General features: G+C 57.9%; 1 protein-coding gene across 3 annotated transcripts; it reads right to left on the reverse strand.

Annotated features, from left to right (window-relative positions):
• Positions 1 to 1,314: 1,314 nt before the first annotated feature.
• On the reverse strand, positions 1,315 to 25,060 carry Ints1 (integrator complex subunit 1). Of its 3 annotated transcripts, none has more exons than XM_021162427.3 (47): positions 24,703 to 25,059; positions 23,664 to 23,954; positions 22,069 to 22,265; positions 21,826 to 21,963; positions 21,487 to 21,646; positions 21,285 to 21,390; positions 21,006 to 21,192; positions 20,741 to 20,886; positions 20,501 to 20,642; positions 19,467 to 19,643; positions 18,706 to 18,814; positions 18,271 to 18,391; positions 17,989 to 18,066; positions 17,293 to 17,450; positions 16,975 to 17,071; positions 15,987 to 16,078; positions 15,797 to 15,857; positions 14,595 to 14,792; positions 14,217 to 14,346; positions 13,790 to 13,969; positions 13,567 to 13,716; positions 12,836 to 13,015; positions 12,642 to 12,746; positions 12,356 to 12,523; positions 12,051 to 12,162; positions 11,206 to 11,367; positions 10,573 to 10,719; positions 10,010 to 10,108; positions 9,674 to 9,798; positions 9,061 to 9,315; positions 8,337 to 8,496; positions 8,033 to 8,173; positions 7,727 to 7,913; positions 7,527 to 7,650; positions 6,991 to 7,121; positions 6,468 to 6,555; positions 6,159 to 6,385; positions 5,903 to 6,026; positions 5,199 to 5,332; positions 4,929 to 5,121; positions 4,100 to 4,227; positions 3,500 to 3,612; positions 2,737 to 2,850; positions 2,265 to 2,335; positions 1,982 to 2,073; positions 1,754 to 1,863; positions 1,315 to 1,677 (listed from the first exon to the last, which is right to left on the reverse strand). In XM_021162427.3, exons 1-47 carry the CDS (start codon positions 24,839 to 24,841, stop codon positions 1,562 to 1,564), a joined length of 6,663 nt encoding a protein of 2,220 aa, XP_021018086.1. In that variant the 5' UTR covers positions 24,842 to 25,059; the 3' UTR covers positions 1,315 to 1,561. The 3 variants fall into 3 exon arrangements, 2 of the variants coding, with proteins under 2 accessions (XP_021018086.1, XP_021018085.1); XM_021162426.3 differs by having other exon boundaries at positions 3,488 to 3,612; XR_015047018.1 differs by lacking the exons at positions 1,315 to 1,677; positions 1,754 to 1,863; positions 1,982 to 2,073; ... (1 more) ...; positions 2,737 to 2,850; positions 3,500 to 3,612 and having other exon boundaries at positions 4,209 to 4,227; positions 5,199 to 5,292; positions 24,703 to 25,060.
• Between the last annotated feature and the right edge of the window lie 429 nt (positions 25,061 to 25,489).

The raw sequence follows: 25,489 nt of genomic DNA on the forward strand, positions 1-25,489 counted from the left end.
CAGGTGGAAGCACACTGTACAGCGGCCTGCACTGGAGGCCAGAGGCTGCCACGCTAGGTAGTGTGGACAACCTTCCCCTCTCTGCATGGGGGGACTGGCTCACACTGAAGAGTGGCTACCCAGCTCTAGGGGTCCTATTTAAGGGCCCCCAGGGTAGAGCCCAGGTGCCATGGACAGGCCCTGCGGTCTCTCAAAAGGTGTGTGTGTGTTGGGAGGTGGGGGTGAGGGGGACCTGGTTTGGTTGGAGCTGGCCTGGACCAGAAGCCAGAAGGCTAGAGAGCAGTGATGTGAGGGCTGCAGGTGTTAGCAGGGCACACAAGAACCTCCCTGTGTTCAGTGGCCCCAGCTACCCAGAGGCCATCACTGCCAGCCTACCTGCTCATGGAGAGACCGTCACCTACACATGTGCCTGCTGCTTTGAATGGGTATATGAAGGCCTGGTGAGGAACTGGCTAGCTGAAGTTGACTCCTGTCCCTCAGTCTTTGTCCAACCTGGTCCCCCAAAACACCCCAGGAACCTTCCTAGAGACAAAGGCAGCCTTGGCCCATTGGTCCCCAGTCATCAGATCTACACTGCTGTGGAAGACTTGAGAATGGGAGACTGGCAATAGCGGCAATGCATTGGGAAGGTGTGTGGGCAGGCAGGGCTGGCTCAGTGGCCAGGATAGGACCAGGAGTTGTACAACTTAGCCTGTGTAGCCCAGGTCATTGCCAAAGGCAGAATGACGGCTGGGGAACCTGAAGCTGGTTTTTAGGAAACAGTGCCCCCTGGTGGCCAGAGATGGAACAGCCAACCACCAGGGACAACCCAGCAGGGATAGCCAGGGGGAGGTGGTCTGCACCCCTAGGAAAGGGTCCTGGCCACTCTGAGAATGACTCTGATCTTAACCTGGAGCAAATGAGTCCATCAGAGACAAATGCTCTCCACAGAATGGTCCACTATACACCAGCTGCAATCAGCACCCTGCTGTCCCCATGGTGGGTGGGAACTGGTGGTTCATCTCTGGGGCCACCCACAGCACTTGCCCAGAACCACAGGCTACTAGGGCCATTCCTGCCTGAATCACAGGGCTCTATCCTCTGTTTAGGGTGAGGCCACTCCGCCCGCCTAGCTGATCTTGGGGTAATGAACCCAGAGCCAAGCAGGCTATACCACTGAAGGCAGCTGCCAGTGTAGGTAGCCTGCAGGGTAGTCCGTTAAGGAATGCCTCAGACTCTGCCTCCCAGGCCTCTGCTCAACACCGTGGAAGTCTTATACCAAGTACAGGAACCTACACCACACTGGCCAGGGACAACACAGGACACCACACAGCACACAGGTACTCGAGCTTCATTGAAACTGCCCTCAGTGCACCTGCCTTGCTGGCAGAACAGCCTCTCTCCATCATATCTCCTGTGACTCCAGGACAGGGTGAGCACTCAACAGGACTTTCAGTACCAGTGGATGGCCGGAGAGAGCTGCTCCAGCCTCAAGGGGCTCAGGGCGAGGCTGTCCAGGGCAGGTGTGTCTTGGACAGGCTGTCTCGCTGGTGTGGCTTGGAAGCCTGGCAATAGCAGCAGTTCACATCACAGCCTCCATGTGTAGGATCTTCAGGGCCTCTGATATCTGGGCGCTGGTGTCAATCTGGCCATACACACCCACGAGGAAGGCTCGGTGCAGTAGGACAGCGGCGTGCTCTGTGGAAGAGCTGAGGTCAGACAGCTGTGGGCCAGCCTCCCAGGACAGCAGGCAGGCGCTGGGTGGGCGACTCACCTTGGCAGAGCAGGGTGTACTCTGGCAGGTTCCTGAGGGCTGTCTGTACCACCTCAAAGTCTCTGCTGCCCAGGCAGTACATGAAGGTGGGCAGAAAGTCAGCAGCGATGCTGCAAGAGACATATTCATGGGTCACTGCTTTCTGGCGCAGGACCCATATGCACTGACCTCCTATTGCCTGGCTCAGCTAGCTGGGGTGCAGTGACCCTAGGCTGGGGCTTTACCTACCTGGGGTTGTTCTGGATGGAGCGCAGTGCTAGGCTGAAGGCCAGGTTGCGGCAGGACTCCTCCGCTGAGCTCATCAGCCGCTGCAAGTTGGTCTGCTCACGTGAGAGAAGAGTGTCACCGTGGGGACTCACCCTAATCGTAACTCTCCCACAAGCTGTCACCAGGGCAGTGGGACAGCCCACTTGGCCTCCTGCTTCTGTTTGGGGCAGTGCTGGGTTTGCATGGCAGAGGGGTGAGTACTGCCCTTTAGACCCCAACCTGGGCTCTTTCCAGCCTTACTCACCGAGAAGAAGCCCAGGACTTCAGGTCTCCGCCGCGACATCTCGTCTATGTCACTCAGGGTCTCGAGCACATCTGAGGGCAAAGACCAGGCTGTGGGGTCTATGGGGACCTAAGGGGAGCCTCCTACCCCAAGCGACTCTGAGATGGGAAGGGACAGTCCCCAGGCATCCTAGAGTCTCCCCAAGATGCCCCGGGAACTGTGTACATGCTCAGTGGTTATCCTGACCTATGCCTTCCCCATTTGGCCGCACACTGGTCTCCTGGGAGGCCGTGACCAGTGGCTCGCCCTGTAAAATGGATACTTGGAGCAAAGCCCTTCACTCCACCCCTGGCTCTGCTCTGAAGACTGACAGACCGACCAGCCACCCTGTTGGTCTTCCTTAAGAAGCTCAATGTGTTTGGGGGTCCGTTGTGCTATCTAAGCAAACTGCTCAGTGGATCCAGGGTGGTCTAGGAACAGGGGGCTCACTCACCCTCAACAGCCCGGCCCCGGGACAGCCTCTTCATGTGAGGAGCCACGTCGGCTACAGTCAGTGGGGTGGAGAGGGAGACACTGACCAGGGGTAGGGAGCCGGCCGAACGCTCATCTGTGAAAGGTTAGTCAGGGTCAGGTGATGGCTGAACCCTGAGGGCCCAGCCAGACCTGCAGACTCCACGGAAAGACCACGCCCATCCCAGAGGCACACTGGCCACTACCCAGGGTGCCACACTGTGCTTAGTCCATGTGGTGGTCAGGACTGGAGGGTGGCAGTCAGGATGCGGGCCAGCTTAGGAGTGCATTCCCTCGCCTCTGCCCGCAGGGTACCACTCCACATGGGAGGCTTGTGTCTGTACAGCATGTCCACTATGAAGGACCTTCTATGTGCCTTCAGGCAGCCTGAGACCACAGTCAATCTGGCCAACAGAGGCAGCAAAGGGTAGCGTCCCACCTGTGGAGCACGAGCCACCATCAGGCAAGTGAGGTAGGTGTAAGATCTTGACCTAAGGACCAACCTGCCCGGGCAGCACACAGGAAACATCCAGAAAGTTAATGTCTGAAGCAGAACCAAGCATTTCCACAAGGCAGTTCTGTTCAGTCAGCTTGGTCATGGCACCGCGCATGTGCATGTGCGCACACACACACACACACACACACACACACACACACACACACGACAGATGAGGCTTCAGGGCTCAGCCACACCCACCAGGACCCCCCCCCTACATCCCCCCCTAAGAGCTCACCTGTACGCTTACCTTCGCCTTCTTCATCCAGGCCTTGGTCAGTTCTCCCATCCCGGCTGGGCAGGCTGAGCCCTGCCAGTAAAGACTTCAACATCACCAGGTCACTGTTGTCAAAGGACAGGTCACTGTGGAGGAAGCAGGGGTTCACTTCAGAGGAGGGCAGGCGGGGAAGAGTGCCAGACAAAGAGAAGCAGCAGGGCAGGAAGGAGGGCCTGGGGTTAGGCAAGTGCAAAGAGAAGTGGTGGGGAGGAGGGGTGAGTGAGGAGTGAATAGGGAGGAGGGTTGAATGAGGAGGAGTGAATGGGGAGGAGGGGTGAGTGAGGAGGAATGAATGGGGAGGAGGGGTAAGGAGGAGTGAATAGGGAGGACGGGTGAGTGAGGAGTGAATGGAGAGGAGGGGTGAGTAAGGAGTGAATGGGGAGGAGGAGTGGAGGAGGAGTGAATAGGGAGGAGGGGTGAGTGAGGAGGAGTGAATGGGGAGGAGGGGTAAGGAGGAGCAAGTGGGGATGAGGCTGAAAGCTGCAATTCAGACCAGAACATTCACTGTCTGGACTGTCCCTCCTGGCTCCAGTGTGGGGCCACTGGCCAGCCTGGGCAGGTGTGGGGACTCACTGGAGGGGCTCTGCGTGCTTCTGCAGGAAGGCCACGGCTGCTGGTGCGCTGCAGCCCACGTACTTGTGGATGAACTGAACGAACTTGCTAATGAAGGGAGCCAGGTGGCGGGAGGACTTCCGGTAGTTCTGTAGAGAAGGCAGAGTCACCAGGGGCTTCCTCAGACCCTCTACACCATGCATGACCCCCATGACAGCCATGAGCCCAGAGCTAGCCTGATTGGGGCCTGATGATTTGGTTTTTATTGAACGAATGTTTTGCCTGAATGTATGTCTGTGTACTACATGTGTGTCTGGTGTCCTGGAACTAGAGTTTCTTATGCTTGTGAGCCACCATGTGGGTGGTGGGAACCAAACCAGGGTCTTCCTTTGTGAGAGCAGCTAACACTCTCTAATCTCTAGGCCCTCCTTCCAGCCCCTGAGTCGGACACTGATATTGCCTCACAATATTATAGCCAAGGCTGGTGCAGAACTTACAATTCTCCTGCCTCAGCTACCCACGTGCTGTGATTGCAGGTGTGCTACTCTGACACCTGGCTGGCCTGGCTTTTGTTTTCATAATATTATGTATATACTAGGCATATGACACCAACAAATAGCACACATGGGGCTTGAATGTGGATTCCCCAGGCAGGGGATACTGGGGCTTAGGGGCCTCAGTGAAGATCTGGTCTTCAGACAGTGGAGACAGAAGCCACTGGGCAGTGGCCTGGCTTTGGCCCTGGCTCCAGGCTGTCCTGTAGGAGCAGAAGGGAGTCAGGCAAGGACAGGAGGGGTCATGGGAGGATGTATGGCTGAGGAATGTGGGGGACAGTCTGCCTGGCACCCACCAGGAGCAGGCGGATAAAGGATCGCAGGCAGTCCCAAAGCGCCCCCTGGTGTTCGCTCTGGAACACACGTGGCTGCAGCAGCTCCAGGATGCCCAGCACATGCAGGAAGAAGGCCAGGTGGTTCTGCTGCCGGAACTCCTGGAAGTTCAGATGAGTGCGGCCGTGCAGGAGGGCTGCGATCATGGGCAGGTGCCTGGGCAGAGCAGAAGAATGCCCCTGGTTACACCTTCCCCTGAGTCACCCAACACCACAGGCTGTGACAGCACGCACCTCAGCAGCAGGATGGGGTGGGCCACAGCCAGCTTCCGGCAGGCCATGTTGGCATCAGCTACTCTGCTCTCAGAAGACCGGGAGTCGCTGGTGTCTGCCAGGAGCGTGATGAAGCGATGGATGAGCCCGTCCAGCTAGGGGGAGGGGAGACTACTTGCCTATACACCGTCTGAACTCCCCCTGACCCCCCTCACGGCCCAGGACACCACGCAGCAGCAGACACACGCTCAGCACGGACACTCTAGAGATCACACCAAAGGCAGGAGCTCATGTGGCCCCTCACACAAAACTCCAGAGGACGCAAGCTGGTCCGCCCTGCTGAGGCACAGTGGAGCTGGCCAGAATGGGTAGGTGGGAGACCTCTGGGGTACTCTGGAGTGACAGTGCACGACCCTCCTGATGGAGGCCATGGCCCCATATTGTCCACATGACACACATGTGCTGACTCCTGTCTGCCCACAACCTGGGCACAGAAAGGGGAAGGGGCATCCCTCTGCCCTAAGATGCATCCAGAGGAAGAGCCTAGCACAGTAAGGTCTATCTCTGATGAGGTGAGCTAAGGTGAGACTGATGGCACCCCCCCCAGGCTCTGTGGGGACTGTGTCCCTCACCTTGTGGTGAAGTTGATGGTGCCCCTCCACAGCTCCCCCCACACCCCATCCTCCAGCCCCCACCCCCTGCTCTGTGGGGACTGTGTCCCTCACCTTGCAGATGCTGCTGCTGGTGGCACCTTCACTTTGCAGCAGGACCTCGGGCACTGGCACCCGGACCTCTGGCCGCTGCAGGTACAGTTGCAACAGCAAGTCTCGGCAGCGCTGGCCCAGCACACTGGAAAGAGCAGAGGGCAGAGGGACTGGGTCACTGGGATGGTGTGGCCATGGGAGGGCCATGTGCTGAAGGAGCCACTCCCAGGTGACAGCAGCCATCTATGGCAAGGGAACACAGTGGGGACTCAGGTACCTGTCCCCCCATTGCTGGATGCAGCTGGTCAGGTGCTCGGTCACTTTTCCAATGCTCTCATCATTGCTACGGCAGCAGCTAAGCAGCAGGGGCAGCCGGGTCTGGATAAGGGTGCGTGCGGCACTGTCCCCATCCTGGCTCCTGGTCTCTGCCTCGGACAGGATAAGCTCCACCAGGCTGAGCAGCTCTGGGCCCTGCACATGGAGCACCAACTCCTCCCGCCGCTTCTGCAATCAGGAGGCTGCAGGTCAGCCCCAGGGTGTATGTGCAGCCACCACCCATGGGTTGGGCTAACCTCTTGAGACCTGCCTGTGGAGTGCGCTGGTCCCGGCCCTGCCAGATCCGGGGAACATGGATACAGGCCCAGAGGAAGTCCAGGGAGGCTGAAGGGTCGAGCCTGGGAGGAGCAAGCAATGCCAGGGTAAAGTTCCTAGAAAAGGGACCTCTGTAGAAGGCCACCTCTGTCCTTCTGAGGAGTCCCTAGTCTTTGGTCTCCCTGACCCACACCTATGGGCCTGTCACAGTCAAGGGACCACAGGCTGGATGGGCAGCTTGCCACAGCTCTTCTGCCTCCTGTACCATGGTGTGGACGTAAGCCAAATTCTCCACAGACAAAAATGTGCCAAGGAGATGGGAGGGCCTGGACTGTCTACTCCTAGGTGAGGGGCTGGGCACCAAAAGCAAGATACTGGCCCTGCTGTTGAGGGCTCGCAGGTGCCCAAGGCACTGAGCACAATAGCATCCCCCTCAGGAGATGCTGCCCTGAATAGAGGTGGTTCACACAAAGCTGCATCCAGGCCGAGAGGCTCCTGGGGTCTGGGGTTGGCCTCACCTCTGCTCACGGCTCTTGCCTAGCAGGACACGGATGCAGCGGTGCAGCGTGGACCAGCTGGCCTGGTGCGTGAGGAGGGCCAGGAGGTAGGGGCGGAAGGAGAGCACCTGGGCACTTGCGTGGCCTTTGCCCTGGAGAGGAAAGAGGCCAGGGTGATCTCAATTGGGCCAGGGGCCACCAGTTCTGACAAGCCATTTCAGCTGAACATGTTCTGGTAGTAGGGCCACCCATGACAGCAGCTAAGGGACTGGCCATCTTCTCTCTTGCCCTGGACAAGGGCTGGGTTTAAATGACAACGCACAGCCAATCCCCTCCCGCCTTTCCCACTCCCCCACATCCCCGGGCCTACCTGGGTTCCCCAGACTTTAGGTTCTGTGGAACTATCCTGCCTCACCCCATTCCAGCCCCAAAGAGACATGCACCACTCACTGCCTGGGAAGGGAGCCCAGGCCTGGCTAACCCCACCCATCTGGAGGCTACAAGACATAGTCTGGAGTGCAGCACTGTGGGAGAGCACCAGGCCATGTCCCTGTCACCTTTCGCCGTGAGAAGAGCAGCTTCCACTGAAGGTCAGGGCAACTACAGACCACTTCGGGGTCCAGCGTCTCCAGCCAGTCCACAAGCAGCCCAGACGCTGGTCCCAGGCGCATGGCTTCCGTGCTGCGGGACAGAGGGTCAGAGCAGAGACTAGGCTGCAGAGCCACCCCCTGGCACCCACGGCCACACTCCCAGTTACCTGGCACCCTCCACCTCCTGCTTGCTGGGGCCCAGGAGCTCTTCCTTCTCCTGTAGCAGCAAGGAGCTCACCACCACAATGGGCCCAGAGGCTGGGCTTGGGCACGAGGTTTCTGCCGTGGCTGAGAAGAGCGCTGTCAGCAACTCTTCCAAGTGCGGGGAGCGCACCTCGATGAGGCCCCGGAGGACTATGGGACACAGGAGGAGCTGGCTGAGTGTAGTAGGCCAAGGGCCTGTGGTTCCCTGAGGCAGACACTCCCCCATCCTCACAAGACTCCCCGTGGTGCAGAGGGGGAGGGGACAGTACCTTTGCTGATGAGCTCAGGCTCCACAGGACACTTCTCCCCGGACTTCAGGGTGGCAATGACGGCCCGCACAGTGGAGTTGGCCACCTCCAGATCACCGTGGAAGCTCAGGGCGTCAGCCAGGTGCAGGAGCCCACTACGCACTGCAGGCAGTGGTACAGACCATGTGACCAACGCACACACACTCACAGCCAGCCTCTCTGCCCAGGCTGGCTGTTCTTCAGAAGACTCACATGGCTCTCTGAAGGCTTGGCTCTACCACAGTAACGCCAACCAGTCCCCGCCCGCCACCCTCAGCTTGCTCACCGTCACTGATCCTGTGCCTTGCTGAATAGCGAGTAGCAAATAACTTGAGTTGGGCCTGCAAGGGCCCATCCTCCACAGCAGGGCTATCCAGCCACTGCAGGATCTGCATGAGCACTTTAAGGAAGAGCGAGGAGAAGCCAGTGTCCTGAGGGACAGCACGCTGTGGGGACAGGCAGCCACATATGAGCCTACTGGCTGGCACAGGACTCCAACAGCCCTGCCTGGGGGGCAGTCTCAGCCCAGGACCAGAGGCCCTAAGCCAGGGCCAGGGCCAGGATCCAACATCATCTCCCTTGCCACTCAAGAGCATGTCCCTTAATGCCAGGATGACACTGAAGGGTTTAAACACCAGTCCTTGAGGCTGTGCCTTCATGGGTAACCCAGTGGAGAAGAAACACAGGTGTATACACACACACACACAGCACATACACAGAAGCACTCGTGCATGCAGACAGGGCAGACAGACCTAGACCACACAGCCTGCAGACAGGGGTGACAAAGACCTCACTCATTCACCCTCTACAATGAGGCCCTGGCCTTGCCCTTGTTCCTACCCCTTCTTTTTGTGCTGAAAGACAGGAAATCTAGACCGACCGGCTAAGGGAAGCCTCAGGTATCCTGGGAACAACAGCAGGCCTGAGGGTGGACAGTAGGCAGAGCCATGCACCCTGGGCCACTAGTCTCCCACTGCTCTTGCCTCCCACCAGCCCTCGTGCCAGCATACCTGGTACTGGTAGAGCTGGCGCATCAGTGGGCAGGAAAGGAAGTGGCTGTGATGCATAGCCAGAGCAAGGGTGCCACCGTGCGGGGAGCTCAGCAGGGTGGTCATGGCCTGCAGAAGGCGGACTGTGATGCCTGGCACCTCGGGGTTCCCCTGGCGGACACGAGCCAACTCTTGGCCCAGGGCTTGCTGCAGTGCCAGGGCAAGGGGGCGTGGGCTGGAGCTCTGCCACCGTGGGTCCGGGCTCAGTGGGAAGATCTGGAGAGCAGAAGGTATAAGAATGCAGAGGCCCCGCACCCCTGTGGCTCCCATGTGTAGCCTGTCTCATGCCCATCAGATTCCGTTCCCAGTGCATTAACTAAGGGACCCAGGATCTTTGCTGGATGAGTGGCAGGGGAGTCTAACACCCCAAGAGCTGCCATGAAGGACACAGGTACCTAGCACCCTAGCACAGGGACTGGCAGGGATCCCAGAGCCAGACTTCATACCATGAACATGAAGAGTGAGCACAAGATAAGAATGTAATAGTGGCCAGACACACATGTCACGAGTCACATGCAGGGCAGACATGTGTAGGCGGTGCTGCTGAGGGGCCCACCCACAGTAGCCCTTGTACCTGTAGGAAGATGCCAGCTAAGTCGTCCTCAGGGCCAAGCACCGGAACCTGCGTCCCTGCCCGAGTCCTGCCCTGGCCTGGTGGGGGCTCAGGGCTGCTTTCTGGCTTAGGAGCCTCTGTGCTGTCTGCAGAGAAACAGGAAGTGTGGCCTCAAAACTTTGCGACCAGCTCCTGCCACAGTCTATCCTGCCACGGACTGTGACCAGAAAGCAGGGCTGGACCTTGGGCCCACATAAGAGCCCCCAAATAAGGCTGGCACAAGCCAGGGAACACCATGGAGGCCAAAAGCGGTCCAGCTCGGGCAGTAACTTGTAGGGGATGAGGAGGGGGCTGTACCTCGTCGGGGTGGCAGGGAGGCTGTGAGGAGCGAGTGGAAGGTTTGGCCTCCAGAAGCACCTCTCTCGTGCTGTACCTCAACCAGGTGGGCCATGTAATCTGCAAAACAGCACCCAGGGGACCACTGGGGGTGGGTGAAGCCAGCCTGCTTTTCCACCAAACATAGGACTGGGGGCGCTGGCACACCATGCCCAGCGAGCTCTCCTACGCCTGCAGGAGCTAGCCGGGCAGTGGTGGCACACACCTTTAGTCGTAGCACTTAGGAGGCAGCAGGCAAGATCTGACTTGGAGGCTAGCCTGGTCTACAAAGCTAGTTCCAGGATAGCCAAGACTACACAGAGAAACACTGTCTCAAAAAGTCAAAAAACAAAACAAAGACTGCAGGGACTGAGCTGCTGGGTCTCCTCCAACCTCAGGTCAGTAGTGATGGCGACAGTACAGTCTCAGAGCTCTGGTGTCGGCCACAGTGGTAGGTGCCCACCTGACCTGACAGCCACACCGTCTGCCCTAGAGGGTTCGGTGGGCCTCAGGGTGCTGCCAGCCTCACGGCCCCCAGGGCTTACTCTTGTCCATGATGTTCTGCTCCAGGGTTTGGGGATCCTGGGCTACCGCCTGGTCCAGGTACTGCAGCAGCTTGCTCATGCTGGACACGGGGATGCCAAAGGACTGCACGAAGAGCAGCAGCTGCTGGGGCTCCAGGTCCTGCAGGGCTGTGGGCAAGGTATGCTCAGCTGCCTCCTGGGCCTCCTGCTCTGCAAGCGTATCTCAGGTGCACCAGCACAAGGCCTGGCTCTGCCAATATGTAGTCCCCTATGGCTTCTTTAGCAATGACATTGCCAATGGACCTCTGGCTCACTAGAGTCCAGACTCCATGGTATGTCCCTCTCTGGGCTTCCCCAGTCCACCCAGCCACTCAGGGATGTCTCCTTTCCTGCCTGGGGCCAGACTGAAAGACCCAAGCTGGGCACATGCCTACCCTGATGGGACCTTCCTCTGCTCAGTGCAGCTTGCCTATAGCCCACATGTTCTCCAAAGACCCTGGAACTCTCTTGTGCCTCTAAAGGCCAGGTCTCTTATAGCCTTTTCTTCTCAGGCCTGGTCTCTGAGCCCTCAGAGTCCCTGGAAGGTGTGACCTTGAGTCAGTTTAGGCTCCCCAGCAGCAGGTGAGGCCAAGCCCCTTCCCTAGTCTACTGTACCAGCGTCCACAAGCCGGGGGACCTCAGAGCGGATCATTCGCAGCTTCAGCCAGTCAGGCAGCAGCAGCGCCTCCTCCGACGTGTCCACCAGGAAGGCTGTGGGCAAAGGCTTCTTCTCTGGAAACCAGATGTCCAGCAACTCACTGAACTCGCTGTCACCAGCTTTAGGGAGGACACAGGGGAAAGCTATGTCATCTGAGGAGCCATGAACCCAAGAAGGATCCCAGACCACCCAGCCTGTACTTTCAGGGTGGGGTGGTTGGGGTTGGGGGGAGAAACTGAGGTCTTAGGGGAACAGAGAAGGCTCACATGATGGTGCAGATGGGGACTAAGAAGGTAGTGGGCACATAACTCCATGTCACCCTGTCTGCTGTGTGGTGGCCTACGGAAGCCTGGGTTTGGTGGTCACCCAAACTTCTATATGAGCCAGAGAACCGCAGCACAAGCTGCTGGTCCTCACAGAGCCTTCAGTCTCAGGCTTCAGTGAACCCACTGGACCCAACAAGATGAGACAAGTTAGCCTTCCCTGCTGTCCTTCCTCAGGGTGGTAACATGGTGGACATATACTACCCCATAGACGAGCACTTCCTCAGCATGGCCGTGAAGCCCATCCACATGCCTTAGAATTCCCAGCCAGGGCATCTGGGCACTTTCCACTCTCTTAGGCATAAAGGGAACCTGTACTGACCAGGGGTTTCAGCCAGCCTGAGGTCCCCAGGCCAACCTACAGGACCATGGGGACGGTGGGAGCTCAACTGTGTGGTGGGCCAGGGCACGCCCGAGCTACGCCCGAGGGTCCTCCCAAGCCATCTGACTAGAAACCGAGTGTAGAAAAGGTTGCTTACAACGCGGCGGGCCCAGTGTCAGCAGGATGACCATGGCGTGCACCACGAGGATGTGCATGGTGGCCGTCTCCCCACTGCTCCAGCGCAAGAACACTTGGTCCTGAGACTCCGACTGTGAGAGAGGACAGAGGGACAGGCACCAGATGGCATGGATGGTGCGGTTGATAATGGTGCGACAGTCTACCTACCCTGTGCCCTACCTGCTTCAGTCCACCTCAGATCCGCCCCTGCAGACCACCTCTCACCCCCATCCAGCTCTGAATGCCCCACCCCACTGGATAGCAGATGGCCCGCTCGGCCCTCACCCAGCTGTAGACCTCCTCGCCCTCCTTGCTCTTGCGCATGCGCCGCACATAGCGGGAAAACACAGACAGCAGGGCGCTGAGTACAGCGTCGGAGGCGGTGCTGCAGGAGGGCTTGGAGAAGAGGTGTGCCATGATGGTGGACCGCTCCACGACCAGCCGGGCCACGTCCTGAGCAGGGACAAGGGCTGTCAGAGGCTCCAAAGACTCTGGTCACTGGGGGCCCCAGCCCAATAGCCGGCCACAATGTTGGTGACACAGCCATCTAGCCCTGCCAGAATTCCCTCACCAGAGCCAGGTCACTGTGTGGGCCCTGCTCCTCCACCGGCGTGTGCTGGGACAGGTAGATGAGATAGGCGCTGATGGTTTGGGGGTCCGTCTCCATGTGGATGGCCTGGGGAGAGTGGACAGACGTCTGAGATGGGTCCTGGGGCAGCGTGCAGCAACCCTTTCTTCCCGGAACTGGCCTAGCCCCGTCCACACCTGCTGGAGAGCCAAGGCCGTGGTGGTCCTCACGCTGTCAAACAGCGGCAGCCTGGGCAGGTCCCGCAGCAACCACTGATAGCCCTGCAGAGCATCCGGCTCCCCAATGTCCTCCTCCATGGGGGGTTCTTTCTCCTCCTTGTCACGAAGACCACCCTCTGACAGCACAAGTGACAGGCCCTGCAGGAACACACACATATAAAGCTAGGCCCACCTGCCCTGGCATGCAGCAGGCCCAGTCTACCCTTAGACGCAAGACTGTCCCTCAAGCCCTACACAGAGAACATGGCAGCACCTGCGGGAGGACACCAGCCAGCTCCCTGTTGTCACCATAATCTAGACAAGAAAGGTAATGTCGGCTGAGTTCTTTAAACTTGCTTGTTTTGGAGACAGGTCTAACTCTGTAGCCCAGGCATGTCTTAAACTCACCGTGTAGCTGACTGGCCTTGCATTCCTGCCTCAGCATCCCGGAGGCTGGAATCACTAAGGCTGCCCACCTTACCCAGCTTAAAAGATTTGCTCAAAGCTTTTTTCTTTGGTGCTAAGGATGGAGTTGAGAGCCTGAGTCACAGCCCAGTGCTTGGCACTACTTTTCTAGACATGGTAAGTTGGAGTTTGCTCAACCACCCTTTTGTATGTCACCACCCAGGGAAGGACGCAGACAAGAGACAAAGGACCCACAGTGTACACAAACACCCCTCCCCCAGCCCCAGCAATTCCCTCACACTCACCTTCATGGCCAACACCCTGGAGGCCACCTGTGAGGAGCCCAGACGCCGGAGGAAGTAGTCAAGTACCTCACATGTGGTCTGCTCATCTGCTTTCGGGCCTAGCAGCAGATCCTGCAGGCGGCCCAGCAGCTGCCGCTGTTTCTGCTGCCTCTGTGGACCAAGAAGAACTGTCAGGGCCACTGCCGGGGTAGACCTGGTGGGGTGGATGGCTGGGATCCTGTACCTGTCGCTTCTTGGCCTTCTGCTCCCGGCTTTCGCCCTCGTCATCCTCCTCCCCGGAGGCCGTGGAGTCAGCTGCGTCATGCAGCAGGAATTCGCACAGGCACTGCACAGGGAGCACGTCCAGCGATCCTTCACTGGACTGCACCAGATCCGCTAGCCACGGCATGGACTGGGAGGAGGCCTGTGTGGGCAGCAGAGAGACTGAGTGCATCAACAGAGGCCCAGCCCTGTACCCTGAATCCTCTGACCTGCAGAGGCTCAAGGGTGTCAACCTGCGGCAGGCAGCACACATCTGGACCCATGGTGTCTGTGCCATCAGCACTCAAGGACACAGTGCTCACTGCGCATCCCAGTGCACTCTGCCTGTGGGGAAAGCTCTGGGAACGCCCTGGCCGTGCTCCCTCCAGCACTCCCGGGGGAGGACTCACCTGGCGCTGGATGATGTGCAGCAGGAAGTCTGGGTTACGGCTGCGGCACAACAGGTGCCCAAGGCGCAGGGATTGGTTGAGGGCCTTCACCTGGTCCAGGATGTGAGGGGGTGGCCTCCGGGGAGGGCCTCTGTGTGTTACAGGGGACACGAGGGTCAGAAGTCCACACATATAACACCGAGAGCAAGTAAGTACTGGAAAGCCACACTGTCCCAGCCCTGCTGCCAAGGGGCAAACAGCTCAACTAACCCCAGCATCCTAGGCCCTAACTTCAGAGACCCACACCATGCTGGGGCAGAGTGGACAACCAAGGTCAGCTCTGCCTGTTCCTCATCTCCCTTCCACCCACACCTGGGGCAGGGGGGAGGGATGGCATACTGGGGGTCCAGGCTGGTTAGCTGGGACAGGAGGAGGCTGCTGCTCTCGGTGATGGTCTGCTTGGTGGAGGCGGCGGCCAGATGACCCTCAAAGGCCAGGATCTCCTGCTTCTCCCGCTGAGAGATCTGCAGTTCCCGGTTGATCATCTCCGTCCTCGTCTCCTCGTCCGTCAGCGTGCACGGTGGGTATGAGTAGTTACTGGGGACCAAACATGCAGGCCTAGTACCCACCCCTGCATACGGCACCCAGCGGGCAATGTTCCGAGCCAGGCACACACAGCTGCGGTTGCAGGAGCACAGCCTGACCACCGGGCCAGCAACAACGCTACCCAGTTAAAGCCCCAATGTCTGCAAACTCCAGGAACCCAGCACAGGCACTTCACACAGCATGACGACCACCTTCAGTATAGAAACTAGCTATTTATCAGGCTTCCGGTGTCTAGGACATCTGCTCTGCCACACTATGTGACACTATATCATATTTCATGGGACCCTGTTCTTCATGAAAGCCTTACAGAAGCATACAGTTTTCTGTGAGGCATGAACACTTCCCCTTTTACATGCTCAAAAATCTGTCTCCTTGAGAAGTCCCTTCCACGAGGTCCCATGTCTCCCAGGCATAAACCATATAGCCAGTATCCTACACCATGGCCACACACCTACTGCCAATGCCACGGCCATATACACGACCAGTCCCCAATGTCACACAGCACATACCTGGTACTCAATATCACTGCCACACACAAGCCTGACCCCTACAATGTCATGTCCTTAGGCTGCGACCTAAGCCCACTGCTGCCTGTGTGGAGCTGCCTGGCGGAGCTGGGCCTGCTACAAGCAGGATTCCTCATGCTGACCCTCCCAGATGTCCGTACAGGAATGACAAGGCACCATCCCCTACGCTAGCCACTGAGCAACTCACCGCGACTGTGGACTTGCTGCATTCCCCACGGGCCAGGCCCACATCCACTCTCCCCTCTCCCTAGTCCTTAAGTGTTCGAGCCGCCCAACATGTGTGCACAGGCCCTGTCACCCTGCCCATGGGTTCCCATGGTGATGGCTAGAAGCACATGGCCCAGCCCAAGGGAAGGCACTGAGACCTGTGAACAAGGGACTTGGCTACAGAAACGGCACACAAGGAGGCAGACACCAGGGAGTGTATACACAGTGCTGCCCCGGGCTGAAGGACGCTCACCCACTTACTTGGTCATCACCATCTCCATGAGCATCTTCAGGGTTGGATACTCCTCCCACGCGGCCAGGCCTAGGGGACAACAGGAAGTTGCCCAAAGGACTCGCACTAGCCTCCCTCCTCCCCAGCCCCCACTCTGTCCTAGCTGGTGCTTCCATAGGCTCTGGCCCAGAATCTATTTCCATGGCCAGAACAGCTCACCAATGTTCTCTGGGTTGAAGGCAGCGACAACCAGCAGTAGGGGCCAGGCCTTCCAGTAGAGGGTGGAGATGGCAAGGTTTGGGGGCTGATACCTGGAAGGCAGGAGCAGCGACAGTGTGAGCTCGGTGCCCTGAGCTCAGGCCAGGTCAGTTTTATTCCCTAGAACCCAAATACAAATACCAGACAGAGTGGTCCACACCTATAACCCCAGTGCTAGGGTGTGCAGACCCTAGCCCCGCTAGCCAGCCAAACTGAGGAACTCCAAGGGGAAAAATAAGAGGCCCCAGCTCAAACAACAGGTGAGCAAGATGGCTCAGTTGGTGTCATCAAGGCTTGAGGGCCTGAGTCTGATCCCCAGGACACAAATGGCAGAAGGACATGATTCCCACAGTGTCCTCTGACTTGCACATACAGGCTGTGGCACATACAACTTGTGTACGCGTGCGCACACACACACACACACAGCTTAAAACCAAAAAGGCTAGATAAATGGTTCAGCAGATAGAGACCCACCACCGGGTCTAAAAACTTACATTCAAATTTACAAACACACACACACACACACACACACAAACACACACACACATACACACATGCTCGGACTATAGCTCAGTGGCAGTGTTTTCCTAGTACACACAAAACTCTGGGTTCAACTCCTAGTACTGAGAAAAAAATTTTTTTAAAAAGCCAGGCATAGAGGTGTACCCCTTTAATCCCAGCACTCAGGTAGCTGAGGCAGGTGAATTTCGGGTTTAAGGCCCCTGAGCTACACAGTAGTGAGAGACCATCCAAAAGGGAAGATAATCAAAAAGAAAAGCCCTCAAAGTCTGAGGCTCCAAACCCCCCCATCCCCCCAACAAAAAAGCTACTGGAGAAACAATCTCACACACAGAAATAGCAGGAAGCAGTCGTGGGCCTCGGGACCCAGCTCCCCCTCAGCCTTGCTGATGGGCAGGCCAACCTGCTGGGAGGTGGGCCGCAGCCTTACCCTGGGGGCAGCTGGATATTCTCAGGATGGTGGTAGGTGCACAGGTTCAGAACCGCATCTATCAACTGGATCCGCTCCACCTTCAGAACTTCCACATCTGAAATCCAAAGATACCTGGGTTCCCGAGTCTGGCCCGGCCCACCCCATGGGCAGCTGGAAGGAAGTGGGACGAGAGACTGGGACTGCCCCAGGTGGTGTGTGAGTATGACTGGTACCACAGCATGACAGGCAAGACACTGGCTCTGCAGGTGGCAGGACCCCTGACGACAGTGAGAGTGTGAGATCGCTTTTGTGAAGGGCAAGGCACCGGGGTGTTACCATCAGCCTGCACAGCTGCGGCTCGCTTCACAAGGTGGTCAGCCAGTTCCATGGCATCTGCAGGGCCAAGAGGCAGCTCTCGGGACAATCCGATGACCAGGATTCTCATCAGCGTGTCCTCCAGAATGGGGACCTCTGAACAGAGGCGCAGGAAGAAACTGCAGGTGACATTAGGAGAGGGGTGGTGAGGAGCCACCACGATCTCCTGTGGCCACCTTCCCACGGGTATAATCTTCCTTAGTCTAGTGGCCCGTGTAGGAAATGCACACTAATTCCCGGCCTTTAATGGATAGGGAGAGTGGGAAGCCACTGTCACTCAATCACGAGTGACAGACAGGCTGCACACAACCCTGGCGAGCAGCTGGCAAACGTGGCGGCTAGGGTAGGTAGCATGCTTGTGGTACAACAGGATAGCAGTGTCTACCAGCTAGACTGATAGCAGGATTGGAGAGGGCATGTCTCAGAACACACAGGTGACCAGTGGGGTGGAAGGGACAGGGTCAGTCCAGGAAGGACAGAGTGGGAGCAGAGAGGAGTTCCCTGGGGGTGTGTCCAGGAAAGGGGCAAGAGTGTGAGGCAGACACCACTGCAGGAGAAGAACAGTAATGGGTTTTCAGGGTGGGGCTGCCCGCCCAGCATCTGCTATGCATTTGCCCACAGGCTGCACTCTGGCTGCCTGTCCACCCCAACCCTCACTTGCGGTCGCTCTCAGGTGGCCAGTTGTCCCACTTGTAGTAGGTCTCGGGCTGCTCGGTGAAGAGCACCTTGTGGAGGCTGCAGGGACAGAGCAGGTGTCAGTCAGGATGCAGCTGTGCAAGGAGTCTCCACCCCAGCAGCGCTGCACAGGGACCAGTCGGGCAAAAGCTCCTGATGGAAAAGTACTGGGGTTTCCTGCCCGACTCCTGAGCCACCTGCCCACAGTGGCCACTAGTACCCACACAGGTGACACTGCGAGGTTGAGAGACGTCTGCCTCTTACCAATGCACATAATCCTTGGGGGCGAGTTTGCTGACGGAGGGGACGACAGTGTGAAGCCACCACACCGCATCCCGCTGGATAGCCGCAATCTGGTTCTGGAACGTGCGGAGCACCTCGAGGTCTAGGGAGTGAACAGGTTCGTGATGCCCTGCAGCCATGGACTCCAGCAGGCCGAGCCACTCTGGAGACCACCCCTGTTCCCACCCAACAACCAACAGGATGCCTGCGTGAGTGAACACACTCCAAGCACAGATGACCCTCTCAACCAGACGGCAGGAGGGTACCACTGCTTCTAGAAAACCCACCTCCTCTGGCAGTCATGCCGGGACCCCCACTCACACCCCCACCCTGCCCTCGGTCTCCAGGGACATGCAATTACTCGCGGCCCGGTTTTACGTCCTCGGCTGACAGTGCCCCCAGCCAGCAGGGCCTTACTTCTCTTCTCTCCTTTGTCCCAGGCGACTCCAGCCTCCTTCACCTGGGCTGTAATGCCCAGCATCATGGACACAGCTAGCACATCCGTGATGTGAACCACAAACCGCTCCTGTGGGCATACGGGTGGCAAGGCTGGCGTGACGGAGGGCCCTTCCCAAGGGTCCCATGTGGCATAGGGACGCGTGCATGTGTATGCACAACAGACATAGAAACACAAGCTACTTAAGAGTTTGCCCCCACATCTAGAGCCCACCATGCCGGGAGAAGAGCTGACAGAAGCAGGCCTCTGGGTCCTGGATGAGCCAGGTCCTCATTAGGCTACTGGGAGGGGACTCAGCCAACAGAGAAAATCCTGTCCCCAATGGCAGGCTGTCACAACAGAGGACTGCCATCCTGCTCCAGTGCCTTAGAGGTCCTCAGCCTTCATGCCTCATTCTTCTCAGTGAAACTCCCTCCCATCTCTTGCTCTGCACCCCGAGTCAATCAGACCCTTTACTGGGGTGCTCTGTCCATCTCCCCAAGTGACTCCTCAGTCCTGCCAGCTGCAGTGTCCACACCCATGCTGGGGTCACCAGCTCCCTAGCTTGGTCAGCCCCACCCCATCCTTATGAGGGATGGAGCAACACTGAGTGGCTTCACACTTGGGTGTGTGGACCACCGAGCCCATGGCTGCACACAAGCCTGGCACGTTGGCCATCCCTATGACAAGGCAAGCCTCTCGGTGTCAGGAAACGGCAGAGTGGGAGGTGGTCGCAAGGCACCTTAAATTCCATCTCCAGGTACTGCGGCTCCTTGCGCTCCTGCATGAGCCCCAGGCAGAAGGCTTGGAAGTTGATCTCGTGCTTGGTCTGCTTGATGATCTCCCGCAGCAGGGCCCTGGAGGCGCGGAGGTAGTCATCCTTGTTGGTCAGCAGGTCCTGGAACACCATGGCTAGGAACTGAGGAGGAGGGAAGCCACAGGGAGCTGGGGTCAATGGCCATCCAGGTGCATGCTTATGCCATACCCGCCCCCCTCCCTCCAACACCTTGCCAGGACCTCACTCGGGACCTGCAGAAAGCCTTCCCCAGGAGAACAGTCCTCCCAAATAACTAAGCAGCTAATGCGCTAGGATTGGGCAAAGTCCCGCAGCACATCTTGGGAGCACATCCCGAGAGGAGGAGGACCGTCTCCCCTTCATGGATGTGAACTCTTAGGAGGGAGACCATGTTGTATTTCACCCTCATGACAGTTGGCGGGAGGGTAGCCAGTCCTCTTCTGACCAGGGTAAAGGTTAACTGGCAAGCACAGGAATGGAGATGCCGGCAATGACACTGCCAGATACCACAGCCCACTCTACCCCACCCACCTGGGCTACCTTCCTGGGTCTGCAACTACCCAGCTCTCTTAAAACACGGAGCTGAGAGGGCAACCGCTGGGTGTGGCCAGAAGCTAAAGCAGAGCCTAATGTAACAGCCCGGCTCCTTGTTAAGGACAACAGTGTTTCTTGCATATGGAGAGATGCCAGACCTGGTATCCACAAGCCAGGACTCCAGGCCAGGGCTGGAGGGCTGTGGAGATGCCAGCTTGGCTTAGAAAAACCCCAACTAAGGAGGCTACACCATGCTGGAGCTGGGGAAGTCGGAGGCTCACCACCCAGCGCCACCTGCTCCACAGCGTTAGCTCACAAGGATGGTTCAGAAACCAGAAGCCAATGGATCTTCCTGCCCATAGCCAAGAGTTTCTCCCTGTGAGTCTCAAGCCCCAGGCCTCACCTAGACGCAAGCCCAGGGGCCTGTCCCTGACTGAGTACCCCACCTTGGGCGCCAGCTCAGAGCTGTGCTGCAGCACTGTGTACAGGATCTGCATGTTGTTGGGGTTTCGAGCATTCGAGAGCTCATTGAAGATCACAAACTTGATGGTGGTACCCAGGTTGTCCTTGTGCGCATTCAGCAGTTCCCTGGACCCGAAGAGGCAAGCCGGTGAGGGGGATGGTCCGGGCTGCCCCTGCTGCCCGCCGGCCTGCCTCACCGCCTGACGCCCCGGCTGACCACATACCTGATGCAGAGCATATAGTGGTTGAGGAGCACCTTGGGCTTGAGGCGGATCTTGATCAGGTGAGAGATGACATCCATGTCTTCTGACCCGTGTGAGTTGCAGTTCATGCACACGGACATCAACAGGTCCTGCGCTGGCCTGGTCAACTGCGGGGAAGCCAGGAAGACCACTGAGCACGCAAGCACGACCGCCCGGAACCCTCAAGGAGACCCCCACCCCCCCCACCCCACCCCCGCTCACGAACTCTTTCACCAGCACAGCGTACCTTGGGGTTCTGCAGCCACATCTCCAGCCGCTGCACGGCCAGCAACCGCACCTCCTTGTAGCCACAGGTGGCCGTGAGCAGCCGCAGGAGGTTCCTGGACACATTGTCGATGGGCTGGCGCCGGTTCAGCTGGTCACGCAGCATGTCCAGGACATATTCTTCCACGCTCTCTGTGAGTTCATCGTACCTAGGCCAGAGGGGGGGAAGGAGGCCAGGAAGGATGCCAGCTCCCGTGCCCTCCCTCTGGTCCTCTGAGACTGAAGCTGTTGGCCCACCTACCTTGGCATGAGCTGCCCCTCCTGCTCAGGACTCAGTTTCTCCTCGGCAATCAGCAGCTCCGTCTGACTGTCCTCTTCCTCTGTGAGTGAGGGGTGGGGGCTGCTGCCTGCAGGGACCACGGGAGCTAATGGGTGCCTCCTCCCAGGGATGTGGAGGGTGGTGCCCTTGGCCCCAACCTCACAGACACCTTGTCATCTCTTACCTGCACCAAGCTCACCACCACTGCGTGCCCCCTCCCCCTGCAGCAGGACGCTCTTTGGGGGCATCTTGGTGTTGAAGGCTGTCTGGATGTTGTCCACGAAGGTGCGGCAGTGAGGGCTGTCTACCCAGATCCGCTCGCCCAGCGAGTCTTCAATGTATACCTACGATGAATCAGGTTTGGACCCTGCCTGAGGCTGAACGGGTCCCCAGAGAAGGCATGCAAGAAGCCTTCATCAAAGCCCTTGAAGGAAGGACAGCTCACTGGTAGCCTCCATTCGCGTCCCTCTCCAGCACCCACCCTCCCTCTGCGCTCTGCTCTGAGACCCTGGAGAGGACTCACCTTCACAAAGATCTCAGGCCAGTTCTCATCCTCCTCGTATGCGGCCATGAGAAGGTTACAGGCCAGTACAGACACGAGGCTGTTCCCTTTGGCCTTGAAGTTGACAGAGGCGTCCCTCCGCAAGAGGCTGCACAGGGCCTGAAAGGAAGTTACAGTTGTCACAAGATAGCCCATGCCACACAGACAGCGGCAGGTCTAGGGAGGGCGGAGTGAATGCTGGGGGGAGGGGGTGGCCAGTCTCACCTCGATGACACCCTCTGTGGCAAAGATGTTGGGCTTGATCTTGGCCAGGTACATGAGGCTCAGGTAGAGTGTGCTGTCAGGCTTGGCCCGCGTCACCTTCAGCTGCTTCACTGCCCCGCACAGCACTCCCTCGATCCTGTCGTCATTGCCCTCCAGCTCAGCGGCTTCAATCTCATCCAGCAGCACTGTGGGCAGAACTGACCATGGGGGGGGGGGGGTGGGGGGGGAGGGAGGCTGGGTTAGAGAGGGATGAGAGCAGAGGCCACGCTCAGAGCAGACAACTAGAGGCAACACAGATGGGCCTCACCAGCACATGGAGGCTCTGAGCTCCCAGAAACCCTACACCAGAGTCTTGTGTCGTTTTCCTCAACCCATGGCTTCACAAATGCTAGGCAAGTGCTCATGGAGGGAATCTAGACAGAAGGTCTACCACTGAGTCACACCCCAGCCCCTCACTGGGGGATTCTAGGCAGAGGTTCTACCACTGAGCCACGCCCCCAGCCTTTCACTGGGGGGATTCTGGGCAGGGGCTCTACCACTGAGCCACGCCCCCAGCCCCTCACTGGGGGATTCTAGGCAGAGGCTCTACCACTGAGTCACACGCCAGCCCCACACTAGGGGATTCTAGGCAGGGACTCTACCACTGAATTATATCCATATCCCTCAATTTACTTTTTTACTGTGATACAGGGTCGTGTTAAGAAGTGGCAAGGCTCGCCTTGAACTTTTCATCTGCCTGCCTCAGTCTCCTAAGCAGCTGAGGTAACAGGCACCCTCTGAGCCTTTCGAATGACATCTCGGTATCGAGGGACAACGTAGCTTCATGAGATACAGCTTCATTAAAGGCTAGAGGACAGGATGCTTGTCCCTCTCGGCTCTCAGGAAGGAGTCCCTTGGAAAGGCTCGGAGCAGACACGTAGACAGTGGCGTCTGCTACTGGAATGTTAGGTGCTCAGAGGCTGGCACATAGCTAGCGGGTGACAGGTCTATGCTAAGGCATCATGGAGCTGTTATGAGTCACTGAGGGGCTCGGGGCTGTATAGCTCAGTGGTTACAACACTTGCCTTGTGTGCATCCGGGCCTAGGCTCAATCCTGGCACTGTCAAAGAAGTCATGGGATAAATGACAAGAAGCAGGGGAAGGTCAGACCCCTGCACAACTTCAGGGACACTCATCTCCCCTCTGAGGTCTCCTTGGTACTTTGGGGACCTATTTTCTACCTGGAAAATGGCACCAAAATGCTCCCTGTCCTGGAGGCAAAGACAGTGGGCAAAGAATCCCCTTCCACTGGAGGACCAGGCTAGAACCACTTGGGTGCCACCACAGCCTGTGCACCTCCCCCAGCACGGTTCAGAACGGCGCTGTCACAACCAGGGGCAGGCTGTACACAGGCCACATAAATGATGGAACGATGAGCCAGGAGCACTGTGGAAAGGGGAGGTGCATCTGTTCACAATGCCAGGCAGCGAGCCCATGGGGAGCCAAGACCCTGAGACACTAACAGAACCAACCAGGCTGGAAGTGGCTCCCACGGGCACTGGGCAGATGGACAGGATGAAGGAATCTCTCTGGGGAAGTTGGCAGTCTGATCTTACCTTCAATGGGTACCACAGACGGCTCCTTAATCGATGGAGAAATGGCTCGCTTCTCTGCAACTGCGGCTTCAGCCAGACGTCCCAGGGCACTCAGTGGGGGAGTGGAGGACAGTTTGGGGCGCTTAGTGAGGCCGGTCAGCGCAGAGGTCCCAGACAGAGAGGCTGAGGCATCTCTCTTGCGCTCTGAGGGTAGCCCAGAAGGGGCTGGCTTCAGCAGGGTGGATGTTGTCTTTGATTCACTGGCCTGACCCTTGGACCCCAGAGCAATAAAGTCTCCAGGGGGAGGGTGCCCTGCAGAGGAACAGAAAACCCACACCTGTGATACCCATCCTCAGAGTGGGCCCCCAGGAGACAAAAGTAAAGCCTGAGGTTATCCAACCACCCTGGCAGAGCAAGCGATGGCTGACGCTGATCCAGTGCTGACTAGAAACTAAGCCATCTGTAACTCCTAAGCACTGTCTACTTAATTCTCAGTGGGCTTCTTCAAAAGTTATGACCCTCGTTTTACAAATAAAGACACAGAAGTTAGGCAGGGTACTGGTGGCACACGCCTTTAATCCCAACACTTGGGAGGCAGAGGCAGGCGGCTTTCTGAGTTCAAGGCCAGCCTGGTCTACAGAGTGAGTTCCAGGTCAGCCAGGGCTATACAGAAAAACCCTGTCTCGAAAAAACCAAAACCAAACCAAAACAAAAAAGACAGAAGTTAGGTAATGTGCCGGTGTCACACAGTTAGCAAGAAACAACTTTAGGACCCCAATCTAGATTATCCGGCTTCAGAGACTGTGATTCTGGTCCAGGTCCCCTGTCCTTGCCAGATGCTCAGCAGGACAAGGATGCCCTTGTCCTTCAGGAGCCCCTCAGGACAGCAATGTACGCAGGAAGCCTGGGTTGGATGACCGTGTCCTGCTGTGTTGGATGCCTACGCTCTCCCAACAGTTCCAAGTTAACTATGTCCCGTAGGAGCCCCTTCAGTGGCCATGCCGGCCTTCATGGAACCCATTCATTGACTGTCTCGAGGTCTCCGCGCGCAGGGACGCACCTGAGGGCTTGGCGGCCGCGCTGGGTCTCCGTACGGTAGTGGGCTTGGCTCGATTCATCCTCCCCGCGGCCCGGGCGCCCCTAGACGAAGCGCCGTCACCTGGGAGGAGGCGGCGGGAGTCACTCGCTCGCTCAGTCATTCATCCCTCGCACTGGGGCCACTGGACTGAGTGCCCAGGGCCGCCTACCGGGGTCACAGAAAGGGGCCAAGTGCGGCACACACGCGGCCGACTGCGGAGACGATGTCACCGCAGGAAGCGGACTTCACCTGGGTGCAAAGGCCCCTGACCCCCGGTGCAGCACTCTGCAGAACCGAGGCACGGGCGCTCCGGAAGTGCAAACTGATCTGCAAGCCTTCCGAGCGCTGATTTCTCACATAACCGGAAGTAAAACAAACCCGAAGGCGAGGAAGAAAGGAGAGAGGCAGGCAGAGCCTACTAGTGTTTGCACCGCCCTCTGGCGGCCGGAGGCTGGATGGACCTATGCCTGTCTGAAAGCTGGGCTTGTCGGGCATAAACTGTTCCCTCTTACAATTTTGGAGCTAAGTCTGATCCTAGCTCAAGAAGTCGGTGGTGGCACACGCCTTTAATCCCAGTACTTGGGAAGCAGAGGCAGGCGGATTTCTGCGTTCGAGGCCAGCCTGGTCTAAAAGTGAGTTCTAAGACAGCCAGGGCTATACAGAGAAACCCTTTCTCAAAAAACAACAAAAAAGTCAAAATCCTACTTTCATATTGATACATCAGTGGCATGCTTAAATGTTGAAGGCCTCCGTCAATGGCCTCTGGGTT

The sequence above is a fragment of the Mus caroli genome, unplaced genomic scaffold (genome assembly GCF_978045245.1).
Source record: "Mus caroli unplaced genomic scaffold, Mus_caroli_1 scaffold_4, whole genome shotgun sequence".
In the NCBI taxonomy this organism is placed as follows: domain Eukaryota; kingdom Metazoa; phylum Chordata; class Mammalia; order Rodentia; family Muridae; genus Mus; species Mus caroli.